This window comes from Branchiostoma floridae, chromosome 2, assembly GCF_000003815.2.
Source record: "Branchiostoma floridae strain S238N-H82 chromosome 2, Bfl_VNyyK, whole genome shotgun sequence".
NCBI lineage: Eukaryota > Metazoa > Chordata > Leptocardii > Amphioxiformes > Branchiostomatidae > Branchiostoma > Branchiostoma floridae.
The window spans coordinates 20600950-20613251 of record NC_049980.1 but is presented as its reverse complement, the minus strand read 5'-3'; the positions used below and the strand labels follow the sequence as shown (position 1 = coordinate 20613251).

General features: G+C 42.5%; 1 protein-coding gene across 1 annotated transcript; it reads right to left on the bottom strand.

Moving 5' to 3' along the window:
* Positions 1-4704: 4704 nt before the first annotated feature.
* On the bottom strand, positions 4705-5184 carry LOC118408976 (protein rtoA-like). The gene has a single exon (XM_035809843.1). It carries the CDS (start codon positions 5182-5184, stop codon positions 4705-4707), a length of 480 nt encoding a protein of 159 aa, XP_035665736.1.
* Positions 5185-12302: the final 7118 nt, after the last annotated feature.

The window sequence follows — 12302 nt, the reverse complement described above, 5'->3', positions numbered from 1 at the left end:
CTACAACGCGACTGAGCGACTTGGCAGAACAACACGAGTGAGCGACTTGACTATGAATGAGACATGTAACGACCTTCGAGTGTCAAAATACTGTGATTTCTTTAGTAAGGCAACATCGCGCCAAACTGTGTGGTTATCTCCTAATGATACACTCCTGAAATTATACGACTCGAATGCGCAAAATATTGTTTGTAGATTTGGCCCACTATCCAGGATGCTGTATATACTTTACACGTTGTGTTACATTATGACATTCAACGACAGGCGTCAGTCGTATAAAGGGAGAAGAATTACCCCGTTCCTTGGTCGATATAACGTTATAGAAGGAAGTTTAATTTCATAAATGAAGATTGGTGCTGTGCTATTTTAGTAAGATGATGGTATCGAAGCATGAAATACACATCGCCTTGTGAAGACTTGATTCTTCCATACATCTTTTGAATAACCACTGGTGGGGTAGCGGGGAATATTGTGTGTCAATAAGGCTCCTTGTAGCCTGTGTGAGGGGTTACCTATGCGTCATTGATACTTTGAGGTGTCCTTGTGTTTACACTCGCGTGATTATGACGTAAGTAAGTGCCGTCGGCCATGCTGGAAGGTTAAACCTGGGTGTTGCCGAATGAATGATGACATCAAAGTCACGTAAATGACGATATTACACACATCTAAACAGTTCTGACTCTTTTAGGTTCAACCAAGTATAGCCCCCTCGGCACGGCGGCCGTGACGTCATGTACTAACGACCTGTTGTCCTGATGATCGGTCATCTGTCTGGATTCATGTTCGGCAGACGTTCGGTCTACAGCTAACGATATACCGATCGGTTTTTGGCATGATTACAATTCCTGTGTATCTGTTAGTTGGTGGGGGTTTCTGTCGTTTTCAGTCAGGATGGTGACATGTTTGAGGCTATTACTGCACAATTGGGGTCACTCTTTGCATTTATCCGTCTAAAACAGCATTCATGTGCAGCATTCACATAGTCTAATAAAATAACAGTAGGGCCTGGATGGGATATAGAAATCCCAGTTATGAAGGTGGTCATTTTGTCATACATTTGCATATCTTGCTGTTTTGTGTCCGGTAATTCCCACTAACGTTGTCGACTCGGTCAAATATTTCTTGAAATAGAAATTAGTTTGCCACCCATTTCTAAGGCTGTGTGGACGGTCCCCTACAGAGGCTAAGGTCACGTGACAAGTCACACAATGCTATGTGGGTGCGATCCGTCTCACGGCTCCAAACTGCTCCGTTGGGAGCCAACCGAGCATGGTTGCCTTCCTCTCTGCCGATATCAGCCCGTAAAACCATTAAGGCATGATATTGATCACGACCGCCCCGCCGCCCTTCACGCCAAACACCGCAGTGCGTCAGAAAGGTTTGATCCCCACGTTAGTGGGTCCCGCCGCTCGCTTTCCCAACTCCACCAGCCCCCTAACACTTCACCGCTACAATCTCTCCCCACAGATCAACATCTCTGCCGAAAAGGCCCATAAACTTCCAGTCAGCGTCGCCCTAAGGCCGCCATTTTCACCTCGCCTGAGCATTACCGACGCTCAAGACTTTCAACAGAGATAAGTCGCGAACTGAATACTAACCACTATCAAGTCGACTAGAGTATGCGGCTCACGAGATTTCAGCAATTTTGCTTCTAAGGAGGCCACTAACTAGATTTGACCACCTGAGGACGCCGATTGTAACGTTGAAGTAAGGATCGTGTCGAATCGTAAATGTGATTATAAAAGGATTTTAACAGTACAGCTAAAATGGGCCGATTTCTTAAATCTTCACGACAGAATGATATATCTGATGTAATCTAATGGTGATACCGACTGAATGTAAATTACTCTATGATTATAAAGTACGGTATCACAACCATGAAGGTGTAACACTCAAACAAGATAAACGGAGATTTCGCCAGCAAGTAGTCCAAAGGTTTACCCAGTCCGACGAAGTGTAGGAAATGTTTATGTTAGCAATTAATGTACCAACAGCCCATATATTGCCATTGATTGGTGTATACTAGTAGCAATCTTCTGATGGCATAGAATTGCCGATATCAAAACTGATCAATAGTTGTGTGTACATATGGTTATGAATATATATAGAGTGCGTTATCAATCAATCAATGTGTGTGTCGTATCTTCAGAAAAGCATACTGATTATTTCCCTCTTTTCGTACGGTTCATTTCGTCCTTTTTTCTCTTGGAAATGAAAAGGGTGAATAAATCAATCCCATTTAATTTCTTGGCCGATTGACGTCGCATTTAGCAGGCAGGTGTTCTTATCAAACAATGTAAGACGAGCTCCTGATGATCTAAACACAATGATAGCTTTTGAACTCCAATGATATAGCTTGGGGTATACTGTATGCTCGTCCGAGCAATTCGGGCCCATGAAACTTAATCATAACTACAATTCCAGACGAATCCAGAAAAGAACCTAAGATTACAAACGTCGAGAATCTGCATGTATAGATATCATCCGATTCGATCTACAAACATTTCCTAAATCCTGAAAAACGATCCGTTGCAAAGCTTAACTTGCTGGCTGTAACCCATGGAACGCTTACAACATCTTAGCCGTGCAACAGAAGAAAATCGCTCGCGAAACAACATTATAAAAATTTACATACAACATTTGTTCAAAATGTTGTTCCGAACCTGAGCATTACAGATAGAACAAGATGGCGTCACATTTAGTCTTCTCACAACTGACATCGATCGAACTGAACTATTTCTAACCTTAACTCCATAAAAGAAGAGTAAAAACTCGATAAACGCGTGCTTTGTCGCCTAGTGAAGTATGATATTGAAGCTCCTGAACATCGCAGGCGTATTTGCAGCAGCGATCCACTTTTCTCGCGAAATATTGATTCCCTCCCACCCACTATCCCACGGGCAAGAAGATGGTTCAGGCACTACAGCAGTCTTCTTTACGAGAAGGGTTTGTACGAAGTACCTCTGTATCAGTACATGTTGCCTGTAGGGAATCTGAGCGTCAATTCTGGTCAGTTTTCATTGGACAGAAGGTTCAAGATAAACACTATTTTTTTTGTCTATCATTTCACTTATTGAATATCACATAGAAGAACCCCATTCCAACTTGACGGAGTTAGGCGCTCTCCACATCTACGTTGACGGGGTAACATGAAGAAGCATACCCCACCCAAGTCTCTGTGGAAATATATGTCATGTCGGTCTCTAGTTGACAATTTCATTCGGCAGTGGCTTTAAATCAGATGGCAATAAGCCTTCACGCTCTGGCCTTATTTGGCGTCAATGATCTTGAACAAAGACATAAATGTTTATTGAACGTTATTTCCATATTAGTGTCTAAAACAGTAGCCGTGGGGACCTGGTGTTTCACGACGTAGTAAAATGGCGTCGGCAGATGTTCAAGACAGAAGTAGCATCGGATTCAAAACACGATTCAAAACTAGCCTTGCATGGAAGTACTATTAGAAACGTCCAATTCGTCAGCGGACTGACAGTGGCCGTGACATACAAGGGGGTTGGACGACATTTACGGTAGTACTGAGACCTTTATGAGGGACTATTACTCCGTTGTGCTTCAGTTCCTTACTCTTCAAGCAAAGGTTGGAGGGGAGACCGTCACCTTTTCCTGAACGGTACCCGTTTTCTGACAGGCTCCGTTGGAGGCCCGGCTGTCATATATGGATACCATTCATGAGAAGGTAGCTGTTCCCCTCCAATCTGAGAGTACCATGTCCTAAAGTATCGTTGACAATGGCATTTTTCAAACGCAAGTGATGATCCAATGAAGTGAAGATAGGCAACTCTGAACTCGATTTTCAAAAGAATTTGTTCACCTTCTTTGTGACTTATGAATGATGGACCATCACTTGATACAGGCAGTTGTTGGTTGCTGACTTTCAGCATGTATTTAGAGGTCGTAATCTAGATTAGTAGGGTTCCTATTAGGGGCTATTGTGCCATTAAGCTGAATGCAATTAAGCCGGAAATTGATAGGGACATGTAATTTAGTATGGTCCATAAAATGTTGTATAAAGAATGTTCAATAGTCTGTTCCACCCGTGACAGTGGAATCTCGTCTGATTTGGGCTCCTGGCAACATAATAGATTCAGGTTAAGGTTAAAATGTAACTCAATAAGGTCCATGCAGCATGTCCCGTTACAATGTCCATTTTCCACGGAAGAGCCGTTGGCGGGGAGAAAACGCCTTGCATTTGCTCGCAAAAGCTGTCCTGGTTTGACATGTTCGGTTTTCTCCGTTCTCTCTCGGCTGCAACTGTACACACGTAATAACTGGACACGAAAGAGAGTAGGTGTACTGTAGATACGACTTGCTGACAACAGAGACCAGCACTATTTATACGTTATCAGGTTCATGCCCTTTTGCATGGTCTGACAGGTAATGACAGAAGCGTTGTTACCCGGCCTGAAGGATAAAGGCAGCTAGTCTAAACATGGGAGGGGAGAGGGTATGAATACCAATGGGTGGCGAAGTTTGCTAAATGTCAACTAGAGACCAACTAGTTGATTGAGACTACATCTTATATGGTAAGCCATAACCAATTGTCAAATGTCCACTCATCTGATACTCTAATGCAAGAAATATTAGCACAGGGTTGCTTACAAGTATGGTAGTAATAAGGGGTGGATATGATAAGCGCTGAAGACCTTATTCTAGACAGTAGGACCAGATCGTATTTGTGAACTTTCAGCCTGCTTTCATTAGCGATGTCATCCAGCCCACTGTTACAGCTGCCATCCTGGCATCCAGCCCACTGTTACAGCTGCCATCAGGCCCACTGTTACAGCTGCCATCAAGCCCGCTGTTACAGCTGCCAGTAGGCCCACTGTTACAGCTGCCAGTAGGTCCACTGTTACAGCTGCCAGTAGGTCCACTGTTACAGCTGCCAGTAGGTCCACTGTTACAGCTGCCAGTAGGTCCACTGTTACAGCTGCCATCAGGTCCAATGTTACAGCTGCCAGTAGGTCCACTGTTACAGCTGCCATCAGGGCCACTGTTACAGCTGCCATCCAGCGCACTGTTACAGCTGCCTTTCAGGCCCACTGTTACAGCTGCCATCAGGCCCGCTGTTACAGCTGGCATCAGCCCACTGTTACAGCTGCCATCAGGTCCATTGCCTGTTACAGCTGCCATCCAGCGCACTGTTACAGCTGCCATCAGGTCCATTGCCTGTTACAGCTACCATCAGGTCCACTGTTACAGCTGCCAGTAGGTCCACTGTTACAGCTGCCATCCAGCCCACTGTTACAGCTGCCATCCAGCCTACTGTTACAGCTGCCATCAGGTCCATTGCCTGTTACAGCTGCCATCCAGCCCACTATTACAGCTGCTATCAGGTCTACTTTTACAGCTGAAATAGTGAAATCGGGTTCAACTCCGACTCCATCTCTCAGTTAGTATTCTAGCCACACGTCCCGAAGGTAACTCCATCACCGGTATGATAATAGGACAGGTAACGTCCCACGTTTATATATGACTGCTATTATAAGAGTTACCTTGACTGCCACCAGTCGCCGCCACAATTTCGACAGAGGTAGTTCATGTGAGGACAGGATATTACTTCAGATATTGATGTGTAACTCTGCTAGCATGCTATGTGTTGGACACGCTAAGGGTATGTAAGGATTTGGCCTTGCTGTACGTGTCCTGGCCTGACCCAGAGGGTAAGCTGAAGGTATTAAAGATGTAAGGCCATTAAAGATTACTTGATTACTCTTTCCGTCTTTAGAATCCTCAAGCAGGGCTTTGGTCTCCAGTCCTTATGACACATTGCCAGAAACTTTGAAAGGGTCACTCCATTGTGACGGGCCCTAAAATAATCCATCGATTCCGCCACTTTAAAAGTTGGTAAAAGACAGACTTCTTCTTATCAATTAACTGCGTTCTGTCAAAAGTGTTTTAGCGTAAAAGTACCTATGAAAGACAGGTTGCCAGTTATCTGTCAATAGCTTCGACACTCTTACGAGCTGTTCAACCGCACACACCGTTGCATTCCAAAGGGCTTAATACATGTACTTTTACATTTACACCTATGCGATTCACAGAAACTCTACATCGTGGCCTGATGTGAAATTCCAATAGGTACACAATAGGAGCCACCTAAAGCTGTACAACTAAAAAGATTCACCTACTTATTTAGAGAATTGTCTAAATCTACACCGCCACCATCCGTCTGTAATAGCCTATAACATAGGTATGAATATACTTCCTCCGTGATGGTAGATTAGACACTGCCATCGGATTGTGATTACGTGTCAGAAAACAATACTTGACATCGATATGGGCTGCTGAGGTCGTGCAAGGTCAGTCTGGGGAAGGTTTTAAACAGATTGTTTCAAAATACACGTAGTCCACCATTTCAAAATTCCAGATTTGCAGCAAGAATTCTAGATTTGTGGTCCCCTTTGTTCCTTCTGTGACTTTCGTCAGGAATAAACCTCCTCTGATTTGCAATAAGTGACTTTACGGAAGCGAGACACACGGTTCAAGTGCAAGGTGCCCGAATGTAATATGTCATCAAAGGCTATGTTTTTGGAAGGCAAAAGCTCTACCTTGGATCTTCAGAGGTGTCAAAAGGTATTCACGTGCGAGGTTCCATCACATATTCTGTTGTAGAGCCAAAGTGTCAAATTCTCAGTCTGGACGGGATTCATTTGTATTAAAGGGGGGTGATGGGGGTCATCTGCGCCAGAGCCAGTCAAACATCTGAGACGGCGGATCACACAAACTTCCGGGCACCTTTGACCTCATATTGACGTCATGTTTTGTTGAACACTTTTACATGAGGCAAAATAGATAGAGCTGTACAACCAGTTTCCGTTACCGAAGTACCATCTAATACTATGTTGTTGCGAGATAGAGGTCTGGCACTAGAGGAATAAAATGTCTGAATGACTGGCAAGCTCTTGTTCTACTTTTATGTTTTACTGAATAAATCCTTTGGGGATAAAGCTGGCATGTGAAGTGGATCTACGACGTGCAAACGCCTCTGCTGTCAAAACCAATTTCCTACAGGTAATACAGGTTTGTCTCAGGTCAGACAAATCGAACACACTTTCTAGCCACAGAACGGTTGGGGACAAAACAACAAGTAATAGGCGACGTGTCTCCATTTCGAAATACCGAATGACCTTGCTGTGCATAAAGACATAAAAGGAACATCGTCTCTCATCGTCCAAACGATAAGCGGGCAGAGGGGTTCACCAAGCTTTGAATAATGACGAAAGAAGACTGTTGGATGCTGTCCAACAGAATATGTGACCGTCCAGAAATAATAGGCCAAGCTCCCCCATCTTTCCAACACACAAGCTAAGGGGGCCCATAATTGTATTTGTGCGCCGTTCTAATGCAACGCACCGCACGCAAATCGAGACCACGTCCTTTTAAATCGATTTGGGAGGCGTGATTATTTCATTACGACAATGGGTGCATCTCTGATATCACCCACAAAGGAAAAGAAAGAAAAATGCTGAGCACACTTTGGCCGTTTTAAGCAGTTGATAATGATATGAAAATACTGCGACAATGCCAAATATCGGGAGGGTCCAATTCTGCGTTCTACTGGATGATGCCACGTTTACGTTTGCCCAGTGCCTTCTCTGTGAACTACAGAAGTAATCATGAATTGAAATTTCAAATGAAAAATAAATCGTGTGTAACTCGTTTATTCCGTACGCCTCTTTGAGTATTCATTGACCCAGATTCGATTAGTGGACCAATTGACCCTATGCCTGGTCCTTACATGAAGACAATTTCCTCACCAGGGATAGCACAAGTCCGAAAAGGAGAAATACTCATAATCGACAGGTTTACTGTGGTACCATAGAAATCTGCCGGACCAAAATTTATACCTTTTTTTACCCACATATAAGATGATGCCAATTAAGTCATTTTAGAACTTTTCCGGCAAAGGTGTTTGCATTATATACGACCAAATGTACCGTAACTATACCTTACCTGTAATGAGGAAATACTTTCAAAGTAATTTCTAAGTATTTTTCTATGATACAATTATCGTCATAGCTTTTGTAAGCAGGGGTGGTGTAGATTTGTTTCTACAAGTTATCTAATGAGGATCAGGACTACAGATAAGTACATCATCACTGGCATCATCAGTCGCTGAGTGTCGGTTTTCTTGGCGTTAGAATATTGGTGTCTATATTAGACCCACAGTCCGTTAATGTTTTGTAACATAATATAACGGTTGGCAAATGGTTGAAGACATATCGACGCTACCTTCATTTTACGTGTCGTCGACAATAGTCGGCAAGTTCTCTGCCCCCGATGACCCCATGTGCATGTACTCGTCATTACGCCGGAGTCCGCACGTGTACGGTAGTGTTTAGGATCGCCGAGCGACAATAACTCACCAGGCCAATCACACCCGCCAGACCCCAATATCCTGCAGAGTCCAGCCATTCGTTATCAGAATGGTGATTGGCTGCCTTGTAAAGGTAATCATGCACGGTCTTCTCAGGAAGCCCCAGGTTACGTTTATCACGATGTCTTTTATTTCATTTCTGGTCCTAAATTTATCTCGAGCTGGAGTAGAACCCATTTGGGGATAACAATGCACTTTAGTTCCCTACAACTTTGATTAATGTTACTGACCCATGAATACAATCTGACCTGTCTTCTGACAAACTCACTGCTGTATCTTCGAATTCGTACTAAGAAGAAATAAAAAAAAAGGTACCCACAGTGGCTTGAATAGTGAATCATTGAAGGATGAAATAATAAAAGATCAATGTGGGATTTGCAGTAGACAAGAGAACGTTGACCTAGGCGTGCACTTTATTGTATCCTGCTCGAAAACGTTCAGCTGGTTACCCATGTCCACGAAGTATGAAAAATGTGCTTCTTAAGAAAATTGTTCTTCGATACGATCTGACTTGGAGCGCCAGGGTGCACTTTTTGAATTGAATTTTGGATCAACGACAGCTAAAATCGGAGAACAGACCCCATACATCTAGATACAATAAAAAGCCTCAGCAGATTCTAGACAGTAAGATGCACCAGGTAGAATAATGATAATAAGTAAAGACGATCATTGTGCCATCCCATTGGCCACCCCTTCACGTCAAGTGCGATGGTCTCTCAAACATTTCAAATTGATCTGTCCATTCCCTTTAAGTAGTTACTATTCTCACCACTGCATCGCGTTCCCCAAGGATACATTCCTACTTAGTGTCGATCACATCTATTCACGAAGCCATGAAACTACTGGAGGCAGTGCAAACCTGGAAGATCAAACGTCGGATTGAAGCACTCGCAATTGTTACGTGATTACGGAATCATTGGTGGAGACGATTAATATATCAATTTGTAGAACGTAAGACAAGTTACGATCCTGAAAAAAGTTTACATAAATTCTTAAAATAAGATATAGAACCAACACAAACTATTTTCAGCTTATGAAGAATATAACTTCGTCAAAATATTTGTTTATCTAAATATTCACCACAATGAAATTAGGTAAGGGATAAAGTAAACAATTATGTGCAAAGAATGCAATATAAACAGTTTCATGGATTCTGTCACTATAAGATTTTTGTCGACGTACAACGTATAACGATTTTTCACCAATAGCTTACACCTGACTTACCATGACTGAAACAAGCAATGGCGGTCCACAGTTTGATCTTCACATTGAGGTGCAGGGGCCAGCTAAATAATACAGGAAGGCTCAATACCGCAGTGCTTTATTATTCAGAATAGCCATCATAGAAGAACGCATTGCATTTAGTGGCGACCTTGGCACCATAGGATTCCATAATGTAGCGGTATTCTATACCACGGAAGGCCACTAGCACTCAAAATTGATTATTTATTTGTTTATTAAATGGTTAGGCTGGTTCGTCTAATTCTAAGCACGGAATAGGTCCCTATCTAATAAACAACAGAAACATTCAGCCAAACAGGCGGTAACTGTTGGGCTTGTTGGCATAGCTAACACTGTTCCTTAAAAGTAACATTCTGCGAGAATATCAGAGTTCTATAGGATGGTTACCTAGCTGATATCATTTTCTCAGCGATATCAGCGGACAACTCGGTTGTTTCTGTCGAGACGATTGGGCCGCAGAACTGTCCTTGGTACTGAAACTCCTGTAAGTATTACATGCCATTGGAAAGTAGACTGGGCAATATGAATTTGTGATAACAATGTTGTTAATCTTTCATTTCAGCTATAATGGGAGATACAAACATTTATAGCACATGTATAACACATGTTATATTCTGTGTGAGTTCCCCCTCTTTTTGAAAAGGATGCCCTATGAGCATTTCCGAGGTATATACATAGGCTAACACCGTGTGATTTTGGAATACTAGGCGCGCGGTACATATTGTAGCATAACTCATTTGGCAAGAGGCTATTCTCAGTATTGATGGAGCGCTCCTGACCACAGCTGAACCTCCCCTTACGGACACTCGGATATTGACGGATGGGGAAATGTCTCCATTCACGGCTCACAAATTATACATACGTGATATTTATGGTCGAGCAGGAATATTGAAAGCCGCCGGGGAGAAACAATTAATGGTTGACGCAAAGACAAATGACGGTATATTTCAAATGATCGAGGTACAATTAAACCAGAATTAAGCCCACGAAGGATTGAAATCGGTTTAGAGTCGTGGATAACAAACTCGTAGGCGATTCCTTTCATGTGATCTTAATTGTCATGAGTATTTGTTTCTGCATTCTGGAATTTCAAAAATAATAACAAAAGCATATGAAGGTTTCCCTGTATACATGATGTATACATCGTATCCTTTTCAATCATGAAATAGGTAGGGTATGAAATGTAGCCATGTGGGTGTGAATAATTCACATAAGCTGGGCCCTTTACGTGACGAAACTTGACTATTGTGAGGCCTCCGGCTAGCTTCTGAATGCCGACTGATTATTAATAGCGCACACTTCTCCTGAGTAGAGCTTCTCGCCCGTCCCACAGACGCCCTGGAGGGGTTTTCCTTAATCGACTTTGTCGTTGAAATATCTTCTTTGTAATATTTTTTCACTGTTCAATCTTACGAGTCACCGATTCAGCGACTCTCACGAGACCTCACCATATAACGTGACACCAATGCTTTCTACCTCTGGTTACGTCAGAGCTACATCACTGCATTACTATGTTACCTTCATGGATGGGTTAAAATGAAGTATAATAAGGAATCTACTTCACCTAATCAAAAACTGATTACCTCGTCATTAACATATGCTGGTGATTTTCCATCTCCCTAGAGTTTCCAGGATCCTAGTGTTCATTCATGGGAGACACATGTCGAAGATTAATAAAAAATGTATGTAATTAATTGCTTCAATGTACAATATATACTTCATGATCTTAATTATGTATAGGGTCATGGAATTGAATCCTGGCCTTTATATTGAACCTGAACGATTTTATTTCATCATTTACACATTACTGTTAAGTCTATTTATTTCTTAGTTTGTTCTTGAAACAACTGTTATTTGAGAATGTGTAGCCCCAGACACCCCGCCAGTCTCCATACTAGATACGAGCAACATGACTTCCAGAAGGACATCGTTTGCAGCGAGCACTGTGTGGGCGGTTTATCATTTTCAAATCTTTCCTGGCTTCATTAGAGGCCTCTATTATTCGGAAACGCCAGTGAGACCCAACCGTCTATAATCACATCTAGATCTTCAAATGGCAAACCCCTTAGGGTACCGGAGGAGAAATTCGCGATGATCAAACGGCGATTATCAGCTCCAGCCCTGCCTAATATACACAAGCTGCATTTGATTTACGTTTCGCTATGATAGTGACTGGGAACCAATCCCACATTATAACTGACATAATGGTCGAATAAATTGAAATGCTTCGGTCGATGAGAACAGATGACGTGCTTAAAACCTTCCACTCGTTCCGGAACATTCCTGCCTTGCAGATTTATACATCTATATAGTCGTTATCCATATTCTTTCAAATCTTCCCTTTGTTTCATTGTTTATGTAAATCCACATGAGGTATAGATGCTCCAGTCACATCCAAGCATTACGCAAGGATGACGAATTGTAATGGTCACACGACACGTAGATTGGATTATGCTGGTAAACGTTGGACTATAATCCCATTTACGCATGTTGGAATGACCTTCGTGAGATGATCCATGACAAATTCGTCCGGTAATAAGCAAATGACATCGCAGGGGGAACCTTTAGATAGAGGTAGGTATGAGACATATATGTCTGCATATCTGATTGCATTACGGCATTTTACTACCGAGAATTTAAGCTTTGTGCATGCCTAACTCCA

Excerpts from the sequence above, each read along its gene's own strand:
- LOC118408976 (XM_035809843.1), bottom strand. The coding sequence starts at position 5,184 with ATGGACCTGATGGCAGCTGTAACAGTGCGCTGGATGGCAGCTGTAACA.